Source organism: Heterodontus francisci, chromosome 2, assembly GCF_036365525.1.
Source record: "Heterodontus francisci isolate sHetFra1 chromosome 2, sHetFra1.hap1, whole genome shotgun sequence".
Lineage (NCBI taxonomy): Eukaryota > Metazoa > Chordata > Chondrichthyes > Heterodontiformes > Heterodontidae > Heterodontus > Heterodontus francisci.
The window spans coordinates 140,236,811-140,264,155 of NC_090372.1; the positions used below are offsets into that span (position 1 = coordinate 140,236,811).

The following is a 27,345-nucleotide window of genomic DNA, read 5'->3' on the forward strand; positions in this document are numbered from 1 at the left end:
CTGTATAAATGCAAGTCTTTCTTTTTTTTTCCATTGCAGCACAGACAGAAGTCACACAATGGGTTGGATTTTGTAGTCCTGCCTCCAAGAGCGGCGGCACGCATGGAACATGGCAGCAGTTCCTCATGTGACCCACGTGGCCACGCTGCCGCCACTTAACATATTGACCAGGGCCGCACCCCCCGCCCTGCAATCATGTGGCGGGGGAGGCACTGGCGACGCAGTTCATGGCTTCACCTGATGCCGGAGCAGGTGATAGCACCATTTTTAAAAGGCTGCCAGCCCTGCAAACAAAATGCGGAGTTGTCCCCTTCCCCGCCTCGGTGGCGCCAGCTTCTCATGGACAGGAAAGTGTAGGCTCATGAGTGCTGCATGTTGAGCTCAAAATGGGGAATGGATGGGAAGATCACAGTGGATTACATTAAGATGTATGCTAAGAACTATTTAACATATTTAAACGAGGGTCCCGTTGCAAAGTGGTGGAGCTACTGCCACAGAGCTTCCCCGCCCCGGGAAGATCGGGTCCGGCAATCCCGGCGTCGTGTTATGGAGCGGCTGTTGCTGCTCCGATTCTCCGGCCCCCCCCACCATGGAACCCACTATCGGGAGGACAACAAGATCTAGCCCAACACATGTGTGCTGCAGTGGAAGCTCAGAATGAAGTCATGCAAGCTCAGTGTTCAAAGGGGCTTAAAGTGTCTCACAGCAGTCCAGCAATCTGTCCTCCAACACATTACTACGAGTGCTGAGATGTGGTCCCAGGGGAAAGGCAATGGTACCATGGAGCATGAACCTGCCTTCCTCTCTCAGGATGACAGCTTTTGACCTCCCACAGCTGCCATTCTGCTGTTGTCTATCAGCCGGTCATCCCAGACTATAGTCACCCATGTCAAGGTGGTGCAGTCCAAACGTAGGCCTTCTAGGACCAGAACTGCTCGAGATCATCCTGTAAGGACATCTGCAGTCTCCCCCACTGAAAGTCAGCAGCGTTCCGCCATCCATGCTGCAGCTATTTGGCTAGCACTGCGTAGGAACACTAGGATAGGCAAAGGCACATGGAAGACAGGCACTAAGGAAATGCACAAGGGTGATTAATTGATTTTTGTATGGAATATTAGATGGCTTGATTGATAAAGCTGGTCTGGAATGCTCCTGTTTTGTAATGGCTTTTATTTCAGCATCATGGCCAAGATGACACAGTGATGGTCAGTAGTAGAGGAAAGGTAAGGTTGTTGAATGGGGAATTGGGGTTGTGTTCACTGGTACTGCAGTTGAATGAGCTGATCACGGACAGCCTGGCCAGAAAGGGGTTGTATCAGTTGTCTCCTCTCTTCTTCCTGCTCCTCCTCTTCCTCTTCTCCCTCCTTCTCCTCCTCCACCTCAACTGTTCACCATATACCTGGTGGCGAGGGCTGTGCCTTCATGATGGCAAGATTGTGCAGGATATGAACACAATGAATTGTGGCATGCACTCTGGAGTGAGGAGGGCTCCTCCAGAGCAGTCCAGGCATCAAAAGTGTTTTCTAAACACGCAAATGGTCTGCTCGATGATATTTCGTGGGCAGCTTGGCTCTCATTATACACATGCTTCCCACAAATGTGTGGTTTGCGCACCAGAGTTATGAGCCATGCGGTCAGCGGATAGCCCATGTCGTCCAGTTGCCACCCTCTGGTTTCTTGTGGTGGCTCAAATGTAGCTGGCACAGTGGACTGTCATAGAATTAAAGGATCATGACTGCTGTGAGAATACAGGCATTGACCTGCATGATGCTCTGTATATAGTCGCATATCAGCTGGATATTGAGGGAGTGGAATCCCTTCTGTTTGCAGTACATCTTTACATTTGCATGCAGTACCTACAAAGTGACATGTGTGCAGTCAATGGCACCATGGGAAAGCCTGCAATCCTGGCAAAGCCACATGCTCACCCTACCTGCTTCCTCTGGAGAGAATGTAATGTATTTCACTAGAATAAAAGCAAAAATTGTGGAGCTGGAAATCTGAAATAAAAACAAAGCTCTGGAAATAGTCAGCAGTTCTGGCAGTAGCTGTGGAGAGAGAAACAGAGTTAACATTGTATTCCCCTATTTTTTCATACAACAATGGATGGCGAACTGTGAGATGCTGGAGATGCCGCCTGCTCTAGCCTGGAAGCAGATGACAAGAGAAGTTCAAGGTCAAGGTCACCTTTACAGCCACTGGCAGTGTTGTACTTGCCCTGCTCTGAGTCTGTAGGTCTGCCTGCAACAGGTGGCAAATTTCACTGAGGTTGAAGTCGGAAAATTGCACCGTAAAGACCCGGGGTGGGGGGGTGGGGAGATTAAAACCACTTGTTGGAGTGAGGCAGATCGGAGGCCTTGGTGCATGGAGGGAAGGGGGTAGGCTATTGGAGAGCTCTGATTGAGGAGCTTCTTCATGCAGGCACCTGGATCCAGGCGGTAAATGTGAAGGCACTTACCTCCTGAATCCACCAAGCCCTTGTCTTAAGGAAGCTGCTAGGTTCCCTGATGGTTGGGAAACCCAGCTGACAGCAGTAAAAGTTCAAAAGCTGCTTGAAAAATGAGGCTCATGGCCTCATTATTGTCATATTTAAAGCTACAACCTACCTCCTTGGAGAGGGTTGGCTGCCTGCCTGATTTCCTTTTTCAGAAGTGATGATAGGTCATTCACCTGAGATGTTAACTCTGTTTCTCTCTCCACAGATGCTGACTGACTTGTTGAGTATTTCCAGCATTTTCTATTTTTAATGGGTCATATAGTCCCTTTTACTTCCATATTTTTTCGAATTATCTTTATATATTATGTAAGAAAAATGTTTAGAGCATTAATTTTGGAGGTTTAATTGGTTGTTTGTTATATTCAAACTGATTTGACTCTCCATTTTGGATATAGGTAAAAAAAAAATCAGTCCTTTTGGCTATTATTTATAATCTTTTTGACTGTCCTTTACCCTTTCTAATACTCATTTTAGTTATTCTCAACCAATTTTTTCATAGCACCCCATCCTCTTTACTTTTGGTTTCTGCATATCTTCTAAAACAATATTGTTCAGCTTTGAGGTTGTTTTAACCTCTTTATTCAGTTTTGATATTTTTGCTTCATTATTATAGTGCTGTACTTCCTTTCCATTCCTTTTAAAGTAGTTTAAAATAAATTTCTAAGTAGCTTATGTTGATTTATTTTCTAGTTCTGCTTCCCGTTTAATCCTCAGAGCCCTAGAGCATGTTCTAAAGCCTTGCTCCTTTGCAATTATAACTTGTAGCCTTAGCCTTTGTTAAATTAAATCCAAGTAAATCTGAGGGTTGCAGGGGGCCATGGACAGGGTAAATTTGGTCATTCGTAATCAGCTGCTTTACACTATATACATTTTGATTGTTTCATCAGTCCCCTCTGTCCCTTTTAAGCTATTGTCATTTTTCTCCTCTTCTTCTGAAGGCACTGACTCCTGATAAGAGAGAGCTCTCAGCATGAGTATTACTTTGGTGTTGTCACAGCTGAGCCTGATCTTGTCCTCACTGGGGAGCGGAAGCAGAACAAAGGATTGCTCTGGTGATGATGCATAAATACATTCAAAAAGGACATGCTTATGATGTTGTTACACAAAACAGTGGAGTAATTCTGTCCTTCTGATGAACACACACGGGTCGGGTTTTTATGGGGCCTCAAGGAGCGGGCTGGGAGGTGTGGGGTGTAATGTTTTCTTGATGTTGCCTGATGCAACATAAATGAGATGTGTGGAGTCCAGTTTGTTGAAAATCTCCAACAGGTTTATTAACAGCTAAACTAGTATATACAATACAGAGCAAACTATTTACAGAACCTTCATCTGGGTGTTACAGTTGCAGGGTGATGGTGGCTTGTAGTCACATGACTACATCCTAGTACTCAGCTTATTAGCTTACTGAGATCTTAAAGGGACATCACTCTTAAGGCTATCAGATAACATCCCATTTCTTTCCAAAGATGTTTCGTATGCTATAAGTAAAAACACATAACATTAGATAACATCAAAATTGGTTAAAAGGGATATAGATTGTGAAATTTACAATTATAGGGATAGGGATTGTGAAATTTACAAGTGCAGAGGCTTGAAGTCCATACATCACTTCGGTGGTTTGACAACTCTTGCTCTGGGAACTTGCATTCCAGCTGTTGCTGTTTTTTTCAGAAGTTTCTCCCTTTCTGCATTCAGTTTCTGTTGCTCTGCCTTCAGCCTGCTAAGATACTATGTTGCTTTTCTCAAGATGACCACTTTTGAGGCCTTGTCATTCTTGGAGAGTTCCGCTACCTCATCTTGAAGAGCCAACAGACAATGCTTCAGCTCATTCCCCCTCTGCCTCTTCAGGACATTGAAGTCCTTCGCCTCTCTTCATCCTCCGCGTCTGAAGGCCTGGGGCTCAAGGTCAAGGACTTGTTGCAGAAGGAGTTCTTTGTCTCATGGAGCTCCCTGTCCATTTTGGCTCGTCATTGTGCTGGCGGTTCTCTAGAGAGCAGAAGTGAAGGTGTGGCATAGTTATGCTGTTGCTGGATTTCCCGACTGCACAGTTTGATGCTGGCCAAAGACTGAGCGGGTTTCGGTCCTTGGAGATTTCCCCTTGGCAATGCTCCCCAATGCCAACTCTCTCAGAATGCCGATTCTCAGTAGTTACAATGTCAATCTCTTCTTCTGAGTCGCTGCAGCGCGAAGAAACACTGCCTGTTGACAAAGAACTTTCATCATCCTCGGCCCAACCATCTTCAGCTGCTTCATCAATGACCTTCCTTCAAACATAAGGTCAGAAGTGGGGATGCTCGCTGATGATTGCACAATGTTCAGCACCATTCGTGACTCCTCAGATACTGAAGCAGTCCGTGCAGAAATGCAGCAAGACCTGGACAATACCCAGGCTTGGGCTGATAAGTGGCAAGTAACATTCGCGCCACACAAGTGCCAGGCAATGACCATCTCCAACAAGAGAGAATCTAACCATCTCCCCTTGACATTCAATGGCATTACCATTGCTGAATCCCCCACTATAAACATCCTAGGGGCTACCACTGACCAGAAACTGAACTGGAGTAGCCATATAAATACCGTGGCTACAAGAGCAAGTCGAAGGCTAGGAATCCTGCGGCGAGTAACTCACTTCCTGACTCGCCAAAGCCTATCCACCATCTACAAGGCACAAGTCAGGAGTGTGATGGAATACTCTCCACTTGCCTGGATGGGTGCAGCTCCAACAACACTCAAGAAGCTCGACACCATCCAGGACAAAGCAGCCTGCTTGATTGGCACCCCATCTACAAACATTCACTCCAGCACCACCGACGCACAGTGGCAGAAATGTGTACCATCTACAAGATGCACTGCAGCAACGCACCAAGGCTCCTCAGACAGCACCTTCCAAACCCGTGAACTCTACCAACTAGAAGGACAAGGGCAGCAAATGCATGGGAACACCACCACCTGCAAGTTCCCCTCCAAGTCACACACCATCCTGACTTGGAACTATATCACCGTTCCTTCACTGTCGCTGGGTAAAAATCCTGGAACTCCCTTCCTAACAGCACTGTGGGTGTACCTACCCCACATGGACTGCAGCTGTTCAAGAAGGCAGCTCACCACCACCTTCTTAAGGGCAATTAGGGATGGGCAATAAATGCTGGACTGGCCAGCGATGCCCACATCCCATGAATGAATAAAAAAAAACATGAGTTTGGATCTTCAGTCTCTTGGTGTGGTATCCTTGAGAAGTGGCTGATACTCTCCAGAACAGAACCGCTGAGTTCCTGGAGGAGCTGGGACTCAATCTCAGACACCAGGGGGCTGGATATAGGGAGTGCATCCTCTCTGAGGTGCAGTACGGCATCACCTTTGGAGTCTCCCATGGTGACTGGGTACATTTGTTGTAAGCCCTGGACTGACTCAATGCAGTTATCCGTGGTCTCTTCAGCTGTAATGGGTACCTTGGTGACCTCGTGCAGTCACAATGTTGGGGTTCTTACACGCTGGTAGTCCTGCCACTGCTGGTCCGCTTGTGTCTACCAGGTAAAATATTTGCGGTTTCCATGCTGACTTGCCACAGCTGCATTGCATTGCAAGGGATGGGTGACCCATTGCATGCAGATAACATATTGTATCATTGATTTCCAACAACTCCAGTACATATTACTTCAGGATTAGCTCCAGGGTCAATCTTAACCCTGAGTGTGTGTTTGCCAACTTTTTTTGGGAACATGATGTTAATGGTAGTAAAAGCTTCCATTTGTTTGACTTCATGAACACAATGTGTCAGGGTCACAATGTGAAATGCCTGCTCATCTTTTTACTGAGAATTGTTTCGTTCTGCGTCTTGTCTCATGTCTGTTTCAGTGTAGACTTCGTGTATCAGCTTGTGTTCATGCAGATCTCTGGAGCTCTCATTGATGCTGTTGCCCTTTTGCTGTGCCTGTCTGCTGTTTGTTTGTATCCTACTGTGACTGTTGGCTGTGTCTTTGGAGCCAGATTTCTTGCATAGGCAGGCCCAGTGTCCTTTTGCACCGCACGCCTTGTACAGGTCTTGAAATGCAGGACAACTTCACGACCAGTGGGACAAACCACACTTACCACACAGCTTGCTTGCTTTTTGCAACCTGGTTATCATGCCGATGCTGTTGGCTACACTAGTGCTTGCAGATGCTATTGTCCAGCTACAATGGCTTCATATTTCCATCCATCTTCTAGCAGCACATCAATGCTGTGACCTTTCTTTTTCCCCAAGAGTCTTTCTGAAACTCTTTAATGGGTGTTGAGACAATCACCAGCTCTATTAGTCACTCTCACAGCTCAGTTTCAGAAAAATGGCATTTGTTGCCCTTACTACAGCATCTATTGACGAACTGGTCTATTGATTCCTGTGGCTGTTGCCTGTAGGTCATCAATTTCAGGCAGTGAATTCTAAAATTCACTTTTCAGATAAGCCAGAGGTATTGATTCTGTGCAACCTCTCATTTCCAATTCCATCAGTAGTTTTACAGCCTGCTTCTCTGGTTTTACAATCACTTGGTCTGTGAAGCATAACTACATTCTTTGTTTAAAAAGTTTGAACTCGGATAGGATATCAATGACCTTCCAGTTCATGCTGGGAAATTTGGTATCCATCGTTCTGCTATTCTTTTTCTTTCTGCTCTGAGTGTGCCTTCAGTATTGTATTTATTATGACTTCTATTTGTGGTTTGAAACTAGTTGTAAAACTTGTTCTATTCACTCTGTGCTGTTTCCCCTTTAAGAAATTATTTAGACTAGCTGCTTGGATGGAGAGTAACAGGTGTTTGATAGCATTCTCTGTTTATTTTGCTTGCAGCACTTAAGCTTGTCTGTTTACACAGCTGTTCAATCGGCAGTTCAATTGCTTTTTTTGCTAGCGGTTGTTTATGTTCTTCACGCTCTTGTGGTTTAATAGTTTTTTAAAGCTGTGGCTGCATGAATTGAGACTCTTCTTCATTCTCCCTTGGTTTAATGATTTTTTTAACTTTGATTGTACAAATGGAGACTCTGCAGTGTTTTGGGGTTTCCTGCGCTTTTGCTATTGGATGCCTCCTGTAATGGCACCGACCTCGATCAGCCTGGGAGAGGAATTGGGTTTTCTTGTTTTTTTTTCTCTTCCTGGAGCCTTTGAAAAAAAAATCAACTTTTTAAACACTTCAAAGCTTATTTTTTTAAATGGGGATTCCTCAACCGTCGGCACAATGACTCACTCAATTGCAGGAATTTACTTGCAGCCTGTCCTTCTGAGCTCTGTCTTCTACAGCTGGAGGTAAGTTCTTTTTTCTTTCAACTGTCTTGGCCAACATTTCTTTTGAACTTTCTCTCTAGCGGCTGTAGGGAGGGTTGTTTTCACAGCTGTTTTACCTGTGGTCTTCAAACCTAGACTTTGTCTTTTCACCACAGCTGCTACCATGTCATGTGCTCTTTACGTTGTCTGATGCAACATAAATGAGACACATGGAGTCCAGTTTGTTGAAGATCTCTAACGGTTTTATTAACAGCTAAACTAGTATATACAGTCCAGAGCAAACTATTTACAGAACCTTCATCTGGGTGTTACTGTTGCAGAATGACTCTGGCTTGTAGTCACATGACTACATCCTGGTATTTAGCTCATTAGCATTCTGAGATCTTAAAGGGACATCAATCTTAAAGCGATCAGACAACAGGGGGCCTGATAAATTGGGGGAGAGGGCGGGGGCTAGTGTGCCCATCGCCTTTCCACTGAGATGTCATCTTGCCAGCAGTGGGGAAGGTAGCGGATGGTCCTCCCATCTGGAGGCCAATTAAGGGTCCCTAAGTGGCCAATTAAGGGCCTCTTCCCACCTGGCAACCTCCCTGTAGGTTTGGGGGGGGGCCCCTCTTGATCGGGCACTCTGTGGCTCATAGAGGGCACCTCCAGCAGCAATGGCCACCCCTTCAGCAATACCACCCAGCCCTCACCAACCATGCCCCTCCCCTTCACTAGGACTGCAAGACTGGCCCTGGCGATCCTGACCCCACTTACCTTGGTCCGAGGATGGTGTCCATGCTGCTTCTTCAGGTCGGATGCAGTCCGGTCATGTGGAGGGGGCAGTCTGTCTGTCCCTGGCAATGATGTCAAATGCCTATGCGCAGGCGCTGGCGCCATTTTTAAAGGGCAGCCAGCCCTGCCGGCTCATTTAAATTTTTAAAGAAATATCCCCCAAAATGTATCAAATAAATTTTTAACGCCTCTTTCCCACTCCCCAATACCAATGACATTAAATATTTGCCCTCTCTCCCCTCTAAAACACTTAACTTTCAAATCTGACCTTTCCCCCCAAGACTACACAAAGTTTGAAGTTCAGCTCTTCCCACCATCCCCTACACATTTATTTGACTCTGTTCCCCTCCCCTCCCACACTGAAAATTTTTACTCCTCCTCCCTCCCCACCAGTGTCACGCCGCCTTTCCCCGGACAGGCAATTGAAGGCACGGGAGTGCTGGCCGCCGCGCTTTGGCCATAGAAATTGCAGGTAAGTCCATTTAAATTTATGCAGGTAATTAATTTAAATATTGAAATCCAGGTCCCGTTGCCCAGGAGTGGGGTGGGGGGGCGGGGGTGGTTGGAGGGGGTTGGGCGTGGGCGCCACAGAGCCTCGCCGCCACCGGGAGGATTGGGCTGGGCCCCCTTGACATTGGGCTCCATGTGGACCGCTGCTGGCCCCTTCTTTTGCCTCCCTCCACCCCCTCCCCCAATCACGGAGCCTGAAATCGAGGGCTTGGTAGAATCAAGCCCATTAAGTCTGAGGTTGTCATGCTGAAGTTGTTTAGTGCTCAGTCTGGCCCCCTTGATACTGCATTTAGTTCTGATCATTGAAGCATAAGGGAAATGTCTCAAACCTGGAAGCAGTGCTGACAGGGCAATGAGATTGCTCAGAGAATTGAATTATGAGAAAAAGTTAGAAAAACATAGGCCCTTAAGGTTTGAAAGGAGTGGGATGAGAGAGGATGCTAAAGAGCTATATAAGGTACTAAAAGGAATAGAAAAGACTAATTAAGTGCATTGATTCAAGTTAAACCACAACTGCAGAATGAGGCACAAATTGGTAAAAGGCAAGCTCAGGACTAATGCCAGGAAGCATTTATTCACAATAAGTTTTCCAGTTAGGGTAATGGGGGATAAAAGCTCTGAAGCCATTCAAGAGGCAGTTAGATGCACAATGAAGGCACTCTAGGTCTCTATGGAGGGATGAGCTAGATGAGCTGAATGGCCTCCCTCATCTGTAGCCATATTTGTGATATTTTACAAAGCACAAGCCGAACACAGAGTTCTCCTGCTTCCCAGAGTGCAATATATGAAGGAAATGATTAATGTTACAAGTTGGTTTTCTGCACTGCATGGCAGCACATAAATGTGTGTTGAATATGTTTTCATGAATAACCCATTGAAATGAAAAAAAGAACATATATCCATTGTAGAGTCCCCATTAAACTGTAAAACCAATGATTATTTTGAATATCTCTTAAATGGTTACGGTAATGATACAATTGCAATTGGAAAATAGTCATTGATGAACCTGTGGCGATTTTAAGACTGTAGTACTCCTGTTTTAGTTGGTATCCATATTTTTATTACTAGCAGTCTTACTTTTGATAAAGTAATCCGTACAAACAGCTATTTGCATGTTTTGGTAAGAGAATTAGAATTAGAATTAGAACATTACAGCGCAGTACAGGCCCTTCGGCCCTCGATGTTGCGCCGACCTGTGAAACCATCTGACCTACACTATTCCATTTTCATCCATATGTCTATCCAATGACCACTTAAATGCCCTTAAAGTTGGCGAATCTACTACTGCTGCAGGCAGGGCGTTCCACGCCCTTACTACTCTCTGAGTAAAGAAACTACCTCTCACATCTGTCCTATATCTATCACCCCTCAACTTGAAGCTATGTCCCCTCGTGTTTGCCATCACCATCCGAGGAAAAAGACGCTCACTATCCATCCTATCTAACCCTCTGATTATCTTATATGTCTCTATTAAGTCACCTCTCCTCCTCCTTCTCTCCAACGAAAACAACCTCAAGTCCCTCAGCCTTTCCTCGTAAGACCTTCCCTCCATACCAGGCAACATCCTAGTAAATCTCCTCTGCACCCTTTCCATAGCTTCCACATCCTTCCTATAATGTGGTGACCAGAACTGCACGCAATACTCCAGGTGCGGTCTCACCAGAGTTTTGAACAGCTGCAGCATGACCTCGTGGCTCCGAAACTCGATCCCCCTACTAATAAAAGCTAACACACCATATGCCTTCTTAACAGCCCTATTAACCTGGGTAGCAACCTTCAGGGATTTATGCACCTGGACACCAAGATCTCTCTGTTCATCTACACTACCAAGAATCTTCCCATTAGCCCAGTACTCTGCATTCCTGTTACTCCTTCCAAAGTGAATCACCTCACACTTTTCCGCATTAAACTCCATTTGCCATCTCTCAGCCCAGCTCTGCAGCCTATCTATGTCCCTCTGTACCCGACAACAACCTTCGGCACTATCCACAACTCCACCGACGTTAGTGTCATCTGCAAATTTACTAACCCACCCTTCTACACCCTCTTCCAGGTCATTTATAAAAATGACAAACAGCAGTGGCCCCAAAACAGATCCTTGCGGTACACCACTAGTAACTAAACTCCAGGATGAACATTTGCCATCAACCACCACCCTCTGTCTTCTTTCAGCTAGCCAATTTCTGATCCAAAGCTCTAAATCACCTTCAACCCCAGAGAAGAACTCAAAATTTTATTTACCATATCTTTATAATATTTGTGCTGGGTTTTGACAACTGTAATCAGAAAATACTGTTATCAGATAATGTTTGTATATATCTGTGTACACTTGTAAAATTAAAATTTTGTTTCTCAATATTTAAGATTTGTATAAATTTTGAGGAAAGACAAAATGCCAGAACTAATGTCCTGATCACAAAGCTGGACTCTACTAGGCTTCAGATTTAATAGCTGAACATTTTATGGGTGATGTAATTATTTGTGGCAACTCAATAAAGATATGATTTAATGTGTGGAGCAGTCCTGTGATTAGTGTATTTCCCAGGATACTTTGGCATGGCCTAGTAGAAGAGCAGCATTCAGTTGAATGGTAAAATTAATAAGCCTGACAAGAAGTCACCAATAATTTCAGATTGAGAAATAATTGCATTTTCCCGATTTCTCATCAGATTACATCGATCACATCAAATAATTGAATATGGAATGTTATAAGGCTTGTAAGTTGTTTGTTATGAGGGTTTGTTGGAGTTGTGAATGGATTTTCAAAATATAAAGGCTATAAGGCTCCTAACAGAACTGGAACATGACAGAATGTAACAGGAAAAGCTAGATGAAAGAAGACCAATATTCATCTAGTTCACCATCTATCATTGTAGTAGTTGCATGATACAATGACAACGGATTTGTTGATTAATCATAACAAACAGTTTCTCTCAATTTTCAACATCAGGCAAGAAACACCTCCAATGCTTGAAAGCTTTGGGAATCATAGGTCCAAACTCACCTGTTCCTCCCAAGCATGCTACACTTACCATATGTCATGACTCAAATTACTGTATACCAAAATGTCATTTTTTGAAAATAACATAAATAATTTGCATTTGAATGAATCAACACTAACTTCTTCCACCATTTCCCCAAGGAGCCTGCTCCATAGTTTGACCACTGAAATAATATATTTCTCCAATTAGTTTTGGATTTCCCCCCCACCGCCCACCTTTCCTTTTAAGCACAGGCTTTGTTCTCTGTTTCTACTGTTCTAGACCAGGTGAAACAGATTGTCATGGTTTACATCAGAATCCTAAATACAGCAGTCATATCACTCCATGACCTCTTTTTCAGAAGGAACATGTCTAATTTACATAATCGCTCATTATAATCCAATTGCCCCATCCTCTCAATCATTCTGGTTTACCCTGGTATTTTCTTCATTGCTGTAATAACTTCCTTGTATTTCAGTGGGTAATAGTAGCAGATAAAAGTGTTAATTTTACAATTAACAGTTCAACTAACCATGCAATAAATTTCATGACCACTGTTAACATTTTCTTTTTAAAAAAACATAGGTATCAACTAAAACCAGTAAAAAGATTTACTTCTGGTAAAAAAAAAAGTGACATAAAACTAGTTCAACTGAACAAACACCAGAGGGCACTCTTTTACACTACATAATCCCAATAGATTAGTTAACTCCATTGCAAGATACAATGAAATTGTTGCGTCTGGCATTAATTTTTTTTAAAATCAGAGGAAACATCAAGAAATCATATCAAAGGACTTAAGGGACAAGTGAAATCCAAACTGTTCAGTCATCTTTACCTCCCAATGTGTCCTTTGTCAGTTTTCATTTTGCAACTAATCTGTGCCTGTCACTTTATGAATAAAATCTGCAGGATTGAAGGCAGCAGCCAAACAATTACCATCACACTCCTAGCGCATGTACACATTTCTCTAGGGGGTTCTTGAAACAAAATTATTTCACTCATTATATGTATTAAATGTATGAAGGACAAAGAGTTTTCATTCTTGCTGCTGCCAGTGGAGCCAATTTGAGAAAGGACATAGAAAGATTCTAAGATGATAAATAAACTCAGATCTCCCCAGAAAATGCTTGAGAGTGTCCGGCCCGTTTTTTTCCCTCTGTCCTAAAACTGCTGACCGTGCTGGGATATGGTTCAATGGATACTGGCTTCCACATAAGTGACTATTCTGCATGTATCAGGCCAGATGGTGAATTATGTGATGGCTATTTTCACACTCGATCTCCATACATGCCTACTTCACAACTGGAGCCACTGGACACTGGTGATCAAGGCAAAAATCTGTTTGATTATTTTCCCCTCTGTACTCCGGAGTGCTGAGACCAACTGTATTACCCCTGCACTGCCCTACTTGAAATCAGCTAACTAAGCACAAACCAGAGATTGAACATAGAATCATCACAGTTTGTGTGGGTGAGTTCCAATGTGGAGCAGTATTCAGAAGTTACAAGCCACTTTGCAAGGCAAAGATAACTACACACCATAAGTCCAGGTCCATAATTTAAGCATAAATCTGTGCTGAAGTGCCAATAATGCTTATTGTTGACATAAACCTCTGTCCCGTACCAATACTGCAATTACTGCACTGATCAGCGGTCACAATGACTAGAAATACCTCTTTAATCAACTGAACGTATGTAGATGGCATATTGTATATTTATTCCACAATTGACAGGGACAGACAGGAGACCTGATTTCTATGATCCAGCACAACATTTATTATACATTTATTGTACATATATACTGTCTATTGCAGGTTTTGAAGAATATCAGCATCATCAGCACAGTGAAACTGCAGTTTCTGCTCTGTCAGTGAGCACGTTTTTATAGCACCAGATTAATCTTCTGTGTCTCACAGCGAAGAAACATAAATCACTCATTAAGTTAAATGTAAGTGAATGACAATGTTCTTTGAATATTTGGAGCTTGAAATCAGACTTATATTTCAATCTCATCAATTCTGATAGTCCTTAAATGAGAACCAGATGGTTTGAAATATTGGTCTCTCTCTCAGCTTAATTGGTACATTGCCAGTTGCAAAGAGTGTGGTTTTGACTTCAGTAAAAGTTAGTTAAAATCCAGGATTTGTTCTCCCCATAGTTGCCACTATTATTCTGTGGTCATGCAGTTATTGTTGGTGTCAAACCCACATTATAACTGCAGCAGCGATACTGACAATGGAGATGCTGCCTACCACCAAATGAGGTGAATTTCAGCCCTGCCTATAGAGCTAGGCTTCAAATGTACAACAATTTGCTCATCTCGTACTGGAGGTTGGATAAGCAGTCTGATAATTTAGTAACAGTGGAGCAATTGAGAGTGGTGGTGGTGAGGTAGAGCTGGCAGTCAACAGCATACATATGAAAACTAATGTTGTGCTATTGAATGATGTGGCTGAGGGGCAGTATGTAGATGAGAAATAGGAGGGGGCCAAGGATAGATCCTTGGGGGACACCAGAGCTAACAGCGTGGGAGCAGGAAGAGAAGCCATTGCAGGTGATACTCTGGCTATGATGAGTGAGGTAAGAATAGAACCAGGTGAGAGCAGTCCCACCCAACTGGACAACAGTGGAGAGGTGTTGGAGGAGGATGGTTTGGTGGTCAACCATGTCAAAGGCTTCAGACAGATTGAGAAGGACAAAGAGGTAAAGATTACCTTTGTCACAGTCACATAGGTTGTCATTTGTGACCGATAAGAGCTTTTGGTACTGTGGCAGGGGTGGAAACCTGATCGGAGGGCATCAAACATGGAGTTCTGGGAAAGATGGGAATGGATTTAGGGGATGACAACATGTTCAAGGACTTTAGAGAGAAAAGGGAGGTTGTTTGTAAGGATGGTGGGGTCAAGGGTTGACTTTTTGAGGAGGGGGTAGCAACCGCAGATTTAAAGAAGAGAATGTCAACATGTGAAGAGAGAGACCAGCTTACAATATCAGCTAACCTGGGGACCAGAGGGAGGTTGGGTGGCCAGCGGTTTAGTGGGAATAGGATCAAGGGAGCAGGAGGTGGAACTGATGGACAAGATGAGCTCAGAGAGGGCATGAGGGGAGATAAGAGAGAAAATAGAGGAAGATGACAATTCAGGGCTAGGGCAGTGGGGAGCATTAGAAGAAGTTTGGCTAGGTGGGTTGAGGGAGAGCTGGGACAGAGGCAGCTGATCAGATGGTCTCGATCATAGTGACAAAGAATTCCATGAACACCTTACACTTACTGTTGGAGGTGAGGGTGGAGGGGATGGAGAGAGGGGTTTAAGAAGATGGACTGCAGTAGAGAAAAGAAGCTGGGGGTGGGAGTGGGGAGTTATCTTTGCATTCCAGGATGATCCTTAGAGCAGAGAAGGTCAATAGGAGATTTGAGAGAGTTCACAGAATCACAGAATTATTACAGCACAGAAAGAGGCCATTTGGCTCATCGTGTCTGCGCTGGCTCTCCGAAAGAGCAATTTACTTTGTGCCACTCCTCGGCCATCTCCCAATAGCCCTGCACATTCTTTCTTTTCAGCTAACAATCCAATTCCCACTTGAATGCCTCAATTGAACCTGCCTCCACCACACTCTCAGGCAGCGCATGCCAGATCCTAACCAATTGCTGTGTGAAAAAAATGTTCCTCGTGTTGCCCTTGCTTCTTTTGCCAATGACCTTAACTCTGTGCCCTTTTGTTCTCGATCCTTCCAAAATCATGAATATTTATTGATAGAGTAAATAAAGAGAAACGGTTTCCAGTGGCAGAAAGGTTGGGAACCAGAGGGCACAGACTTAAGGTGAATAGCAAAAGAACCAGAGGCAACATGAGGAAACTTTTTTTAGTACAGCATGTTTTTGTGATCTGGAATGCACGTCCTGAAAGGGTTGTAGAAGCAGATTCAACAGTAGCATTCAAAAGAGAATTGGATAAATCCTTGACAGGAAAAGGTTTACAAGGCTATAGGAAAGAGCAGAGGAATAGGATTAATTATATAGCTCAAAGATACGATGGGCCAAATGGCCACCCTCTGGGCAATATCATTCTATGATTCAATTCTAGGATATGAGCATCAGAGGTTTGGATTCCAATTCCCACTTGACTGATTTATGTTGAAACATCATTACATGCAAATTTCCTTGATCATTTGCACCACTCCCTAGTTTCATTCACTAAAACCCCACTATGATTGTTCACATAGCTTTGCCCCATGCAAAAGACCAGAGAACACGAGTTTCCTGCATTTACACCAGTTCTGAAAGGCCCAAAATTTTAGGATCTAAAGTCACATTTTCTGGAGTTTTATAGCAGTTTTAAAGCTGTGACCTGCACTGTAATTTCTATATTCTTGAATGCTTTTCTATGGCATCAGAACCTGTTACATTAAAAGAGAAAAGCCTCCACTAGTTGCATTTTCTTAAACATGGACCGGGATTTAAATGGACGGAAGCCGGCCACCGACTGGCTGGGGATCCGACCGGGTCGCCGGGCTTTAATTGGTGTGAGGCGGGACTTCCACCCGCTTGAGGGTGCAGTGGGCCGGCAGCACTTAGTCCCAGCAACGCCACTGGGAGCAGTGGCCACTGATGGGACTGCAGCCCAGCTTGAAGAAGATGGGGCGGCACAGTGGCGCAGTGGTTAGCACCGCAGCCTCACAGCTCCAGCGACCCGGGTTCAATTCTGGGTACTGCCTGTGTGGAGTTTGCAAGTTCTCCCTGTGTCTGCGTGGGTTTCCTCCGGGTGCTCCGGTTTCCTCCCACATGCCAAAGACTTGCAGATTGATAGGTTAATTGGCCATTATAAATTGCCCCTAGTATAGGTAGGTGGTAGGGAAATATAGGGACAGGTGGGGATGTGGTTGGAATATGGGATTAGTATAGGATTAATATAAATGGGTGGTTGATGGTCAGCACAGACTCGGTGGGCCGAAGGGCCTGTTTCAGTGCTGTATCTCTAAACTAAACTAAACATGATGCCAAGGAGCCCAGAACAAAGTAGGTTTGGATTGTCTCCCTGGGGGTGATTGGGTGGGCCCTGGCGAGGCAAGGGTGGTTTATTGGGGGGATGGTGGGGGGGTGGGGGGAGAGCGTGTTGGGTGTTGGGGGTGGTTGGGACAGCGTGGGCGGCCCTCCATCGGGCACAAGGTGCCCGAACATGAAGGTCCCCCCTGGGCTGTCAGAGAGCCGCCTGCATTTGTCAGGCAGCTTCTCTTGGGCCTCGGCCGCCTGATTACCCACAGGTAAAATCCCTATGGAGGCTGGCGAAGGTCATTATGTGGCTACTTAAGGGCCTTGATTGGTTTGGGGCGGGCGGGCCATTTTTCATGACCGCCACTCTGCGTAAAGTGGCGGCGGAGGCAGCCGCGGGTCGGGAAAGGCTCCCAGAGCCTCCCGCTCCATTTTACGCCACCCCCCTGCCACCATACCACTCTTTGGGGGGGGTGTAAAATTTAACCAATGCTGTGCTTTATGTGCATAAAAGATAAATAATTAAATAAATCTAGGGTTGTTTTACTTAGAACAGAGGAGGCTGAGGAGTGACTTAATTGAGGTGTACAAAATTATGAAGGGCCTAGAGAGAGTAGAGAGGAAGGACCTGTTTCCACTAGCGGAGAGATCAATTACCAGGGGGCACAGATTTAAGGTGATTGGTCGAAGGATTAGAGGGGACATGAGGAAAAACCTTTATCCCAGAGGTTGGTGGGTGTCTGGAGTTCGCTGCCAGGAATGGTGGTGGAGGCAGAAACCCTCAACTCATTTAAAAGGTACCTGGATATGCACCTGAAGTGCTGTAATCTGTGAGGCTATGAGCAGGTGCTGGAAGGGGGGATTCGATGAGGCAGCTAGATTTTTCAGCCAGCACAGACATGATGGGCTGAATGGCCTCCTTCTGTGCCATAATTTTTCTATGGTTCTGTGGTTCTATGATTTGATGGTATTTTATAACTTCAGTAAGATAAAAGGTACTTAAAGGAGATAAATAGTGTATGGTCTGTGCTTTCCTCAGGCCCCACATGTTTATACTGATTTCTGCTTAGTTTACGGTAGATTTTACATTTGGGCGTATTCTTATGCGATTCTTGGGAAACTTTGCTTTCAGTTGCAGTTGCCAAGATTGGTGTAGAAACCAATGTAAATTTCAGCATAAATTGGATGGAGAAAATCGTGGCCCATTGAATTCTTTCTTACCCTTCCCAACTGCTAAACATCCTGACTTGCCCCGAAAAGCTGATTTTATACTTGCGACATGTCAAATTTCTCCATTATGATAACAAAATGCATATTCTTCAAATAATACATTTCTTAAAGTTTGTTTTGCTTTATTTTTGCTTCTATCTTAGTCCAATCATATTCATTTATTTCACTACCTGAAATTTTAAATTAAAAATGAAGGGATTCAGTGCTTTAAACTTTCTAATTTTCTGTCTGAGAGAATACTTCAATATGGCTGGCTGCTTACCCTGTTTACTGACATCTCTTCTACTGCACGCCAGGAGATTCCCTTGCTCCAGATTTAAACCGCCATTGGGAAAGGGAAAGTCCGCACCACAGAAATTGCTACAGCTTTGTAGGCAGTTTTCTTTGAGGTCAGCGACCTTTGCTTTGTCACTAACCACAAAATCTAGGCTCTTGTGCTTTTTAGAAGAAAGCTATTTGTTCATACTGCTCACACTTACCAACGACTCGCCCCAGGAACAGGGTCTTCAGAGAGTTAAACTCGATATCTGTAGTTGCTGGCAGGCTGTAAGGAACTGGAGGATAATGATCCAGCTGAACAAAGAATGGAAAAAAAGATTTAAAAAACTGTTAGGTCAAATTAAAATGATATTTAGGTGGAAACATTCCTTTGTCTGGCGTGCTACACAGATAAATTGATTCCTCAGGGGCAGAAGCTACTGGCCGCTACCTGTGCAATATTCCTTATTGATAAAATTGATGAAACTTGTGCGGGCCATGCAGGTAGCGGCTCACAGCAATGTCTGACCCAGGGAAATTGATGTAGTCTGCGTAGCAGCACTAGAAGTGACGTCAAGCAAACAAATTTTTCCCAATATTTATATGTTAACAATATAATATATGAACATTCAGCCAAGAGTTTTTAATTACAATTTTCCCTTTATGCCATATTAAGTATTATGGCATTTCCTAAATTTCTCTCCTTGGGATTTTTTAGTATAATTACAAAATACAGGCTCTATAATGTAGAATGATAAGCAGGACACTTTCAGCAAATTTCATTCTAAATTGGTAATATGGTGAAATGCTTACATAGAATTGAGTTATGTAAAAGTTCCCTTAAACTGGGTAAATGATTCTAGTTTAATTATTTTTTATGTCCCTCTGTATACGGCTTTGAAACACAAGTTTAAATTAATTACATCTGATTTATTGTACATTACAGCAGCGACTTCAAAATTATTTAATTGGCTGTAAAACACTTTGTGACGCCCTGAGATTGTGAAAGACACTATATAAATGCAAGCCTTTTTTTTTACATCTGATTATACAACTGTTCTCTTTAGGTGCCAAATATGAATCACTTAGTTTTGACAACAAAATGAAAAAAAATGAGAAAACAACTTGAAACACTAGGTTCATAAAATACAAATGAGTAAACAAAAGCTTTTGTTCATTCATTGAAGCATATTTCAAATGATACAATACAGGTCTTTGATTGGAACAAGCAAAAGTAACAATTAGTAGGGCTTAAGTGCCAAGTTGAGGTGTCATTCCCATTCGAGGTTGCTCTCTTCAAAAGAAGATTCAACAAACAATTTTGCAATGAGATTACAAAGAAATTAGAAACATTTTAGGAGAATTGCATTTTTAACAGCTACGTTGTTTTAATTATGTTCTTTTTTTTTCTTTTTGGGCCTCCTTATCTCGAGAGACAATGGATACGCGCCTGGAGGTGGTCAGTGGTTTGTGAAGCAGCGCCTGGAGTGGCTATAAAGGCCAATTCTGGAGTGACAGGCTCTTCCACAGGTGCTGCAGAGAAATTTGTTTGTTGGGGCTGTTGCACAGTTGGCTCTCCCCTTGCGCCTCTGTCTTTTTTCCTGCCAACTACTAAGTCTCTTCGACTCGCCACAATTTAGCCGTCTTTATGGCTGCCCGCCAGCTCTGGCGAATGCTGGCAACTGACTCCCACGACTTGTGATCAATGTCACACGATTTCATGTCGCGTTTGCAGACGTCTTTATAACGGAGACATGGACGGCCGGTGGGTCTGATACCAGTGGCGAGCTCGCTGTACAATGTGTCTTTGGGGATCCTGCCATCTTCCATGCGGCTCACATGGCCAAGCCATCTCAAGCGCCGCTGACTCAGTAGTGTGTATAAGCTGGGGATGTTGGCCGCTTCAAGGACTTCTGTGTTGGAGATATAGTCCTGCCACCTGATGCCAAGTATTCTCTGAAGGCAGCGAAGATGGAATGAATTGAGACGTCGCTCTTGGCTGGCATACGTTGTCCAGGCCTCGCTGCCATAGAGCAAGGTACTGAGGACACAGGCCTGATACACTCGGACTTTTGTGTTCCGTGTCAGTGCGCCATTTTCCCACACTCTCTTGGCCAGTCTGAACATAGCAGTGGAAGCCTTACCCATGCGCTTGTTGATTTCTGCATCTAGATTTAATTATGTAATTATTTTTAATTATGTAATCTTTAAGATAGTGCATGTGTGCCTGCGCGTGTGCATGTTGGGAGGTAGGGTTGGTAATGGGATTGGATAACTGGATTTGTTTTTGTTCTTTGCAATATGATGGATGTTGGTAGTAGCATCATGCATTCCTTGGTCATGTATATGACGGCCAAATGCAAGCTCCTATTATTTTACCCCAAAAGTGATCCTTAACCATATTTTCTGCTTCAGTAATTACATTGAATAAAACTACTGATTTGCTGATTAGTGCAGTGTTATGGATATCACGTAGTTTTGTCCCTATGGGTTGAAACTTTCTGATTTTATTTAGCCATCAATGAGACAACACTCTTATTCCATTCGCCTGAATTGGATTTAAATGCAGGTCCTAGAGATGAAAAGAGTGCTCTAATTTACTGTGACACTCAATTCTCCCAAATATATGTCCCTTAATTATAATTGATTCAATGGTATGAAATTCCATTGAAGCATTAGTTTAGTTTAGTGATACAACACTGAAACAGGCCCTTCGGCCCACCGAGTCTGTGCCGACCATCAACCACCCATTTATACTAATCCTACACTAATCCCATATTCCTACCACATCCCCACCTGTCCCTATATTTCCCTACCACCTACCTATACTAAGGGCAATTTATACTGGCCAATTTACCTACCAACCTGCAAGTCTTTTGGCTTCATATCCCTTTATTATATATGGACAGGAAAGAGGGAAAGCCAAAGGGATAGATGCACTGGATTGCTCTTGCCCACTTCCTAGCTGGTGTGCAGACTGCAAGCAGAGAGTGGAGGTATGAATTTGGTGAGTGGGGACTATAAAGATCAATATCTTTCTAAAAATCTGGTCTGCAGCTAGTATTTAACTGGGATTTACCTTCTAAGTAGGTTAATAAAGTAAAATAAGTTAAGAAAATAAAATAAGTTTCTTCCAGCCTTAGGCAGGGTTTAAAAAGCTCTACTGCAGAGTAGCTGATTAGTTAAGTAGCTAACCAGTCCAATATGGTTGCTGCAGTTTCAGCTCCAAAAAAGTATAAATACAGAGGTCTGAGAGCAGCCTGAAAACGGCTTGCAGATTGCAAGCAGAGTGTGGAAATACAGGTTTGGTGAGTGGGGAGTTCGGTGAAGGGGGGAGGAGGTGCTCCTTTTTTTCTACTTTTTTTTAACCCTCCAGCATTTGGTTCTTACTTTGGTGAAGTGGAAGGAGCTGATTTCCAATTTCAGCGCAGTAGATAAATAATTCAAGGCATGGCAGGGCTGCTCACATCCTGTGTCATGTGGGATTCCAGGACCCAACCCGTGTCCTGGGCAACTAAATGTGCAGAAAGTGCCACCAAATGCAAAAACCTGAGCGCCAAATCTTGGAACTGGAGGAGCAGCTGGTATGGCTGAGGTGCATTCACGATGATGAGAGATATGTGGATAGCACGTTTCAGGAGGTGGTCACCCCGCAGGCAGAGAGGGACTGGGTGACTGCCAGACAGACAAGAAGGGCAAGGCAGGTAGTGCAGGAATCCCTGGAGGGCATCCCACTTTCTAACCGGTATTCAGTTCGGAGTACCAATGGGACAGAGCAGCAAGAGTCATGACCAGAGCACCAGGGGTGGCTCAGCTGTGCAGGGAGGGAGGTGAAAAGACAGGAGAGCAATAGTGGTAGGAGATTCTGTAGTTAGGGGAACAGACAAGCGTTTCTGTGGTCGCAGACGTGATTTCAGGATGGTAAGTTGCGTCCCTGGTGCAAGGGTCATGGATATCAACTTTAAAGAGGAGGACCGTGAAATATTAGATACAATAAGCATAATGAGAGAGGAAGTACTAGAGTGTCTGACATCCTTGAAAGTGGATAAATCACCAGGACCGGATGGATTATATCCCAGGCTGCTAAAGGAAGCCAGGGAGGAAATAACGGATGCTCTGAGGATCATTTTCAAATCCTCACTCGATACAGGTGAGGTACTAGAGGATTGGGAGGTCTGCAAACACTGTACCATTGTTTAAAAAGGGTGCGAGAGATAGGCTGGTCAGTCTGACCTCGGTGGTGGGAAAATTATTCGAATCAATTCTGAGAGGTAGGATAAACTGTCATCTAGAAAGGCATGGATTAATCAGGGATAGTCAGCATGGATTTGTTAAGGGAAGGTTGTGCCTTACTAATTTGATTGAATTTTTTGAGGAAGTAACAAGGAGGATTGATAAAGGTAGTGCAGTGGATGTGGTCTACATGGATTTTAGTAAGGTATTTGACAAAGTCCCACATGACAGACTGGTCAGAAAATTAAAAGCCTATGGGATACAGGGGAATGGGCCAGTTGGATTCAAAATTGGTTCAGTGACAGGAAACAAAGGGTAATGGTGCACGGATGTTTTTTCAAATGGAAAGCGGTTTCCAGTGGCGTTCCACAGTGCTCAGTGTTGGGTCCCTTGCTGTTTGTGGTATATATTAATGATTTGGACATATATGTGGAAGGCATGATTGGGAAATTTGCAGATGACACAAAAATTGGCCATTTGTTGACAGTGACGAGGATAGCTGTAGACTCCAGAATGATATCAATGGTTTGGTTGGGTGGGCGGAAAAGTGGTAAATGGAATTCAATCCAGAGAATTGTGAGGTAATGCATTTGGGGAGGGCAAACAAAGCAAGGGAATACACAATAAATGGGAGGATATTGAGAGGGTTAAAAGAAGTGAGAGACCTTGGAGTGCATGTCCACAGGTCTCTGAAGGTGGCAGGACAGGTAGATAAAATGGTGAAGAAGGCATATGAAATGCTTTCCTTTACTGGCCGAGGTATAGAATATAAAAGCAGGGATGTAATGCTGGAACTAAAACACTGAATAGGCCACAGCTGGAGTATTGTGTACAGTTCTGGTCACCACATTACATGAAGGACATAATTGCTCTGGAGAGAGTACAGAGGCGATTTACAAGAATGTTGCCGGTGCTTGAAAATTGCAGCTATGAGGACAGATTGGATCGGCTGGGGTTGTTTTCCTTAGAACAGAGGAGGCTGAAGAATGACTTAATTTCGGTGTACAAAATTATGAGGGGCCTAGATAGAGTAGAGAGGAAGGACCTGTTTTCCCTTGTGGGGAGGTCAATTAATAGGGGGCACAGATTTAAGGTGACTGGTAAACTGATTAGAGGGTACATGAGGAAAAACCTGTTCATCAAGAGGATGGTGGATGTCTGGAATTCACTGCCAGGATCGGTGGTGGAGACAGAAACCCTCAACTCATTTAAAAGGTACCTGGATCTGCACCTGAAGTTCTGTAACCTGCAAGACTATGGACCAGGTGCTGGAAGGTGGGATTAAAATGTGCGACTAGCTTTTTCAGCCAGCAGAGCCATGATGGGCTGAATGGCCTCTTTCTGTGCCCTAACTTTTCTATGGTTCTTTGGCTGTTCCAGAGCAGGATTTGCAGAAGTCTGGCAATAGCTCACTTGTCTGACCTCACTCTTGGTCAAGGATGGGTGCGTGGTGTGTGGAGATCATAGAAAGGTATAAGGGAGCAAGAAGGATTCAGAAGTAGGGAGTATCAACTAAAAAAAAGACTGAAGTGCTTAAAATGAAAACATGTACAGATTAAACAAACATAAAGAGAAACAAGACTCCTCAGAGTAGTGGTTAAGATAATCACCACTTCACACATGCTTACAGATCCAGGTCCTAGCACTGTGCAACATTTGCATGTGTCAGTCACATGTCAGTTTTGCAGGTAAAACATCACATAACCGCTAATCTCCTGTTTAGTGAAGTTGTGGGAGCTATAGAACTAAATGTTGGACTGATCTTGTTGGAAAAGTAATGGTGTGTTAATGATGCGTGCTGTTATTGCAAAAATCAGCCAGCAAGTTCACGGAATTAACTGATATTCCATAAAGTGTGAATCTTCAGAACGTGCTGGTTGATTTACTTTTCCTTTCTGTCTCCTTTTTTCCCTCTCTTAATCCATGATTTCTTTTCATATCTATATTTTTCTTTCTGCACCTGATTTGGCTCAAATGTACCCTCCTTCTCCATTGTTCCTCTATTTCTTTTTCAATCCTTAACTCTCATTGGTTAAGGAGATAGACTGCTGTTCCTGCTGTTCACTAAGCTCCCAGATGCCCCGTTGCCCTCACCATGCCATTAACAGCTCACACTTTCAGCAAGTTACAGCGCAAACATTATTCAAGCTGAAGGGTGCAGAAAAATGTCTGACTAATGGCATGTGCCGTGAAATGCCCAGCTCTATCAAGATCTGGCCCAATATATTGTGGGAACAGAATTTTCGAGAACAGAACTATTGGGGACATTTAAAGTGAACTAATCAATTAAGTATAGCCTACTGACAAAATAACCTTGGAGCTGCAGAGACAGCTTATCAGTAGGAGTAGACTTCACAGGACAACTGTAAGCTGCTTCATAATAGCTTATTGTATAGCAATCAGCCTAACGGTTCACAAGGAGATAAGGGGATGGGAAACTGAAGTAAGAAGTTAAAAACAAATTGACAAGGCAGTACCCCAATCAGGCCCCGACACCAAGAAACTGCAGAAGTTTGTAGACCAATTGGGAACAAAGAGTAGGTGTTACTGATTTGTATGAATAACTATAATCAGGCTTGATTTGGCGCGAAGAGTTAGTTCAGTTCAGGGGGGGTGGGGGGTGGTTAGTTCAGTGTTAGTTCAGTGTGTGTGTTGCTTTTAGTTTTAGTTCAGTTCATTGTTAAGTTTTCTGAAGATGTAACAATTAAGTACTGCAATAAAGTTTCCTAAAGCTACAGTCGGACTTCGTCTCTCTTTGTGCAACTAATGGGATCCAACAATATCTCACCCTATGGCAAGCAATTATGCCTCTAACTGTCTCAACAAACTTAAGTCAATAGAATGTGCAATATGATTTTGGTGGCAATTTCACAGAAGACAATGGTCTTTCTGCCCTCACCTTCTAGAATGAAGAAGGATGCATTTAGGACCCTGAAAGGGAAAGAAAAGCAAGGGGCAAAAGAACATACACAAAATATACAAAGCCCTATGAAAATGCTTGTGAATTTCTATGTGGTGAAATTTGATCATCATAGCTATAAAGATACTAGGAGAATCAAAACACCGAAAAGTTATTGCTCAGGAGACCATACGCAGCCTAATACACAGCTTTTGATCTGTAGTCCTGTAGGTTACAGCACTTCAAGTGCATATCTAACTTTCTTTTAAATGCAATGAGAGTTTCTGTCTCTACCACCCATTTAGGAAGTGTGTTCCAGACCACCAACACCCTCTGGATGAAAAAAGTTCTCCTCGAATCCTCTCTAATCCTTCTATCAATTACTTTAAATCTATGCCACCTGTTTATCGACCCCTTTGCTGAGGGGCATAGTCCCTTCTTATCCACTCTATCTAGGCCCCCTCATAATTTTAAACACCTCAATTAAATCTCCCCTCAGTATCCTCTGTTCCAAATAAAACAACCCCAGTCTGTCCAATCTTTTCTCATAACTAAAAATCTCCATTCCTGGCAACATCTTCGTAAATCTCTTCTGTACCTTCTCTAGTGCAATCACATACTTCTGTAATGCGGTAACCAGAACTGTACGTAGTACTCTAGCTGTGGCCTAACTAGTGTTTTACACAGTTCTAGCATAATCTCCTTGTTCTTATTTCTATGCTTCGACTAATAAAGGAGAGTATCCTGGCTGCCTTTTTAACCAACTTATCTACCTGTTCGGCTACCTTCAGGGATCCGTGGACATACACTCCAAGGTCCCTCTATTCCTCTCTACACTTCTCAGTATCCTACCATTTATTGTGTTACCCTTGCCTTGTTTGCCCTCCCCAAATGCATTACCTCACACTTCTCCAGATTTAATTCTATTTGCCACTTTTCTGTCCACCTGACCAGTCCTTTGATATCTTGCTGCAGTCTACAGTTTTCTTCCTATCAACCACACAACCAATATTGGTATCATCTGCAAACTTCTTAGTCATTCCCCCAACAACTAGGTCTAAATCATTGATACATAGCACTAGAAGCAAGGGGCCTATTACCAAGCCCTGCAGAACCCCGCTAGAAACAGACTTCCAGTCATAAAAATACCTGTCAACCTTGAATCTTTGCTTCTTGCCATTGAACCAATTTTGGATCCAACTTACCACTTGCTCTTGGATCCCATGGGCTGTTACTTTTCTGACTAGTCTGTCATGTGGGACCTTGTCAAAAGCCTTGCTAAAATTCATGTAGACTACATCAAGTGCGCTACCCTCATCACCCTCCTTGTTACCTCCTCAAAAAATTCAATCAAGTTAGTCAGACATGACCTCTCCTCAGCAGTGGGGTCAATAACCAGCGGACATAGATTAACAAATCCATGCTGATTGTTTTTTATTACTTCATGCCTTTCTAAATAATGATTCATACTGCCCCTCAGAATTTTTTTCTAATAATTTACACACCGCTGAGGTTAGGCTTACTGGCCTGTGATTAGTCAGTATCTCCCTTCCTCCATTTCTACACAATGGTACAAAGTTAGCAGTCCTGCAGTCATCTGGCATCACGCCTGTGGAAAGAGGGGATTGGAAAATAATGGTCACAGCCTCCATTACTTCTTCCTTCTGGGATACATTTCATCCCGGCCTGGTGATCTACCTACTTTCAAAGATGC

At 43.6% G+C, this 27,345-nt stretch overlaps 1 protein-coding gene across 1 annotated transcript in view; it reads right to left on the reverse strand.

Annotated features, from left to right (window-relative positions):
• LOC137347208 (contactin-associated protein-like 2) overlaps positions 1 to 27,345 on the reverse strand; it is a 1,554,138-nt gene that overhangs the window by 132,871 nt on the left and 1,393,922 nt on the right. The window contains exon 20 of the mRNA XM_068011439.1: positions 18,721 to 18,814. Within this exon, the coding sequence (XP_067867540.1) occupies positions 18,721 to 18,814 (94 nt within the window). The remainder of the gene's footprint in view (positions 1 to 18,720; positions 18,815 to 27,345) is intronic.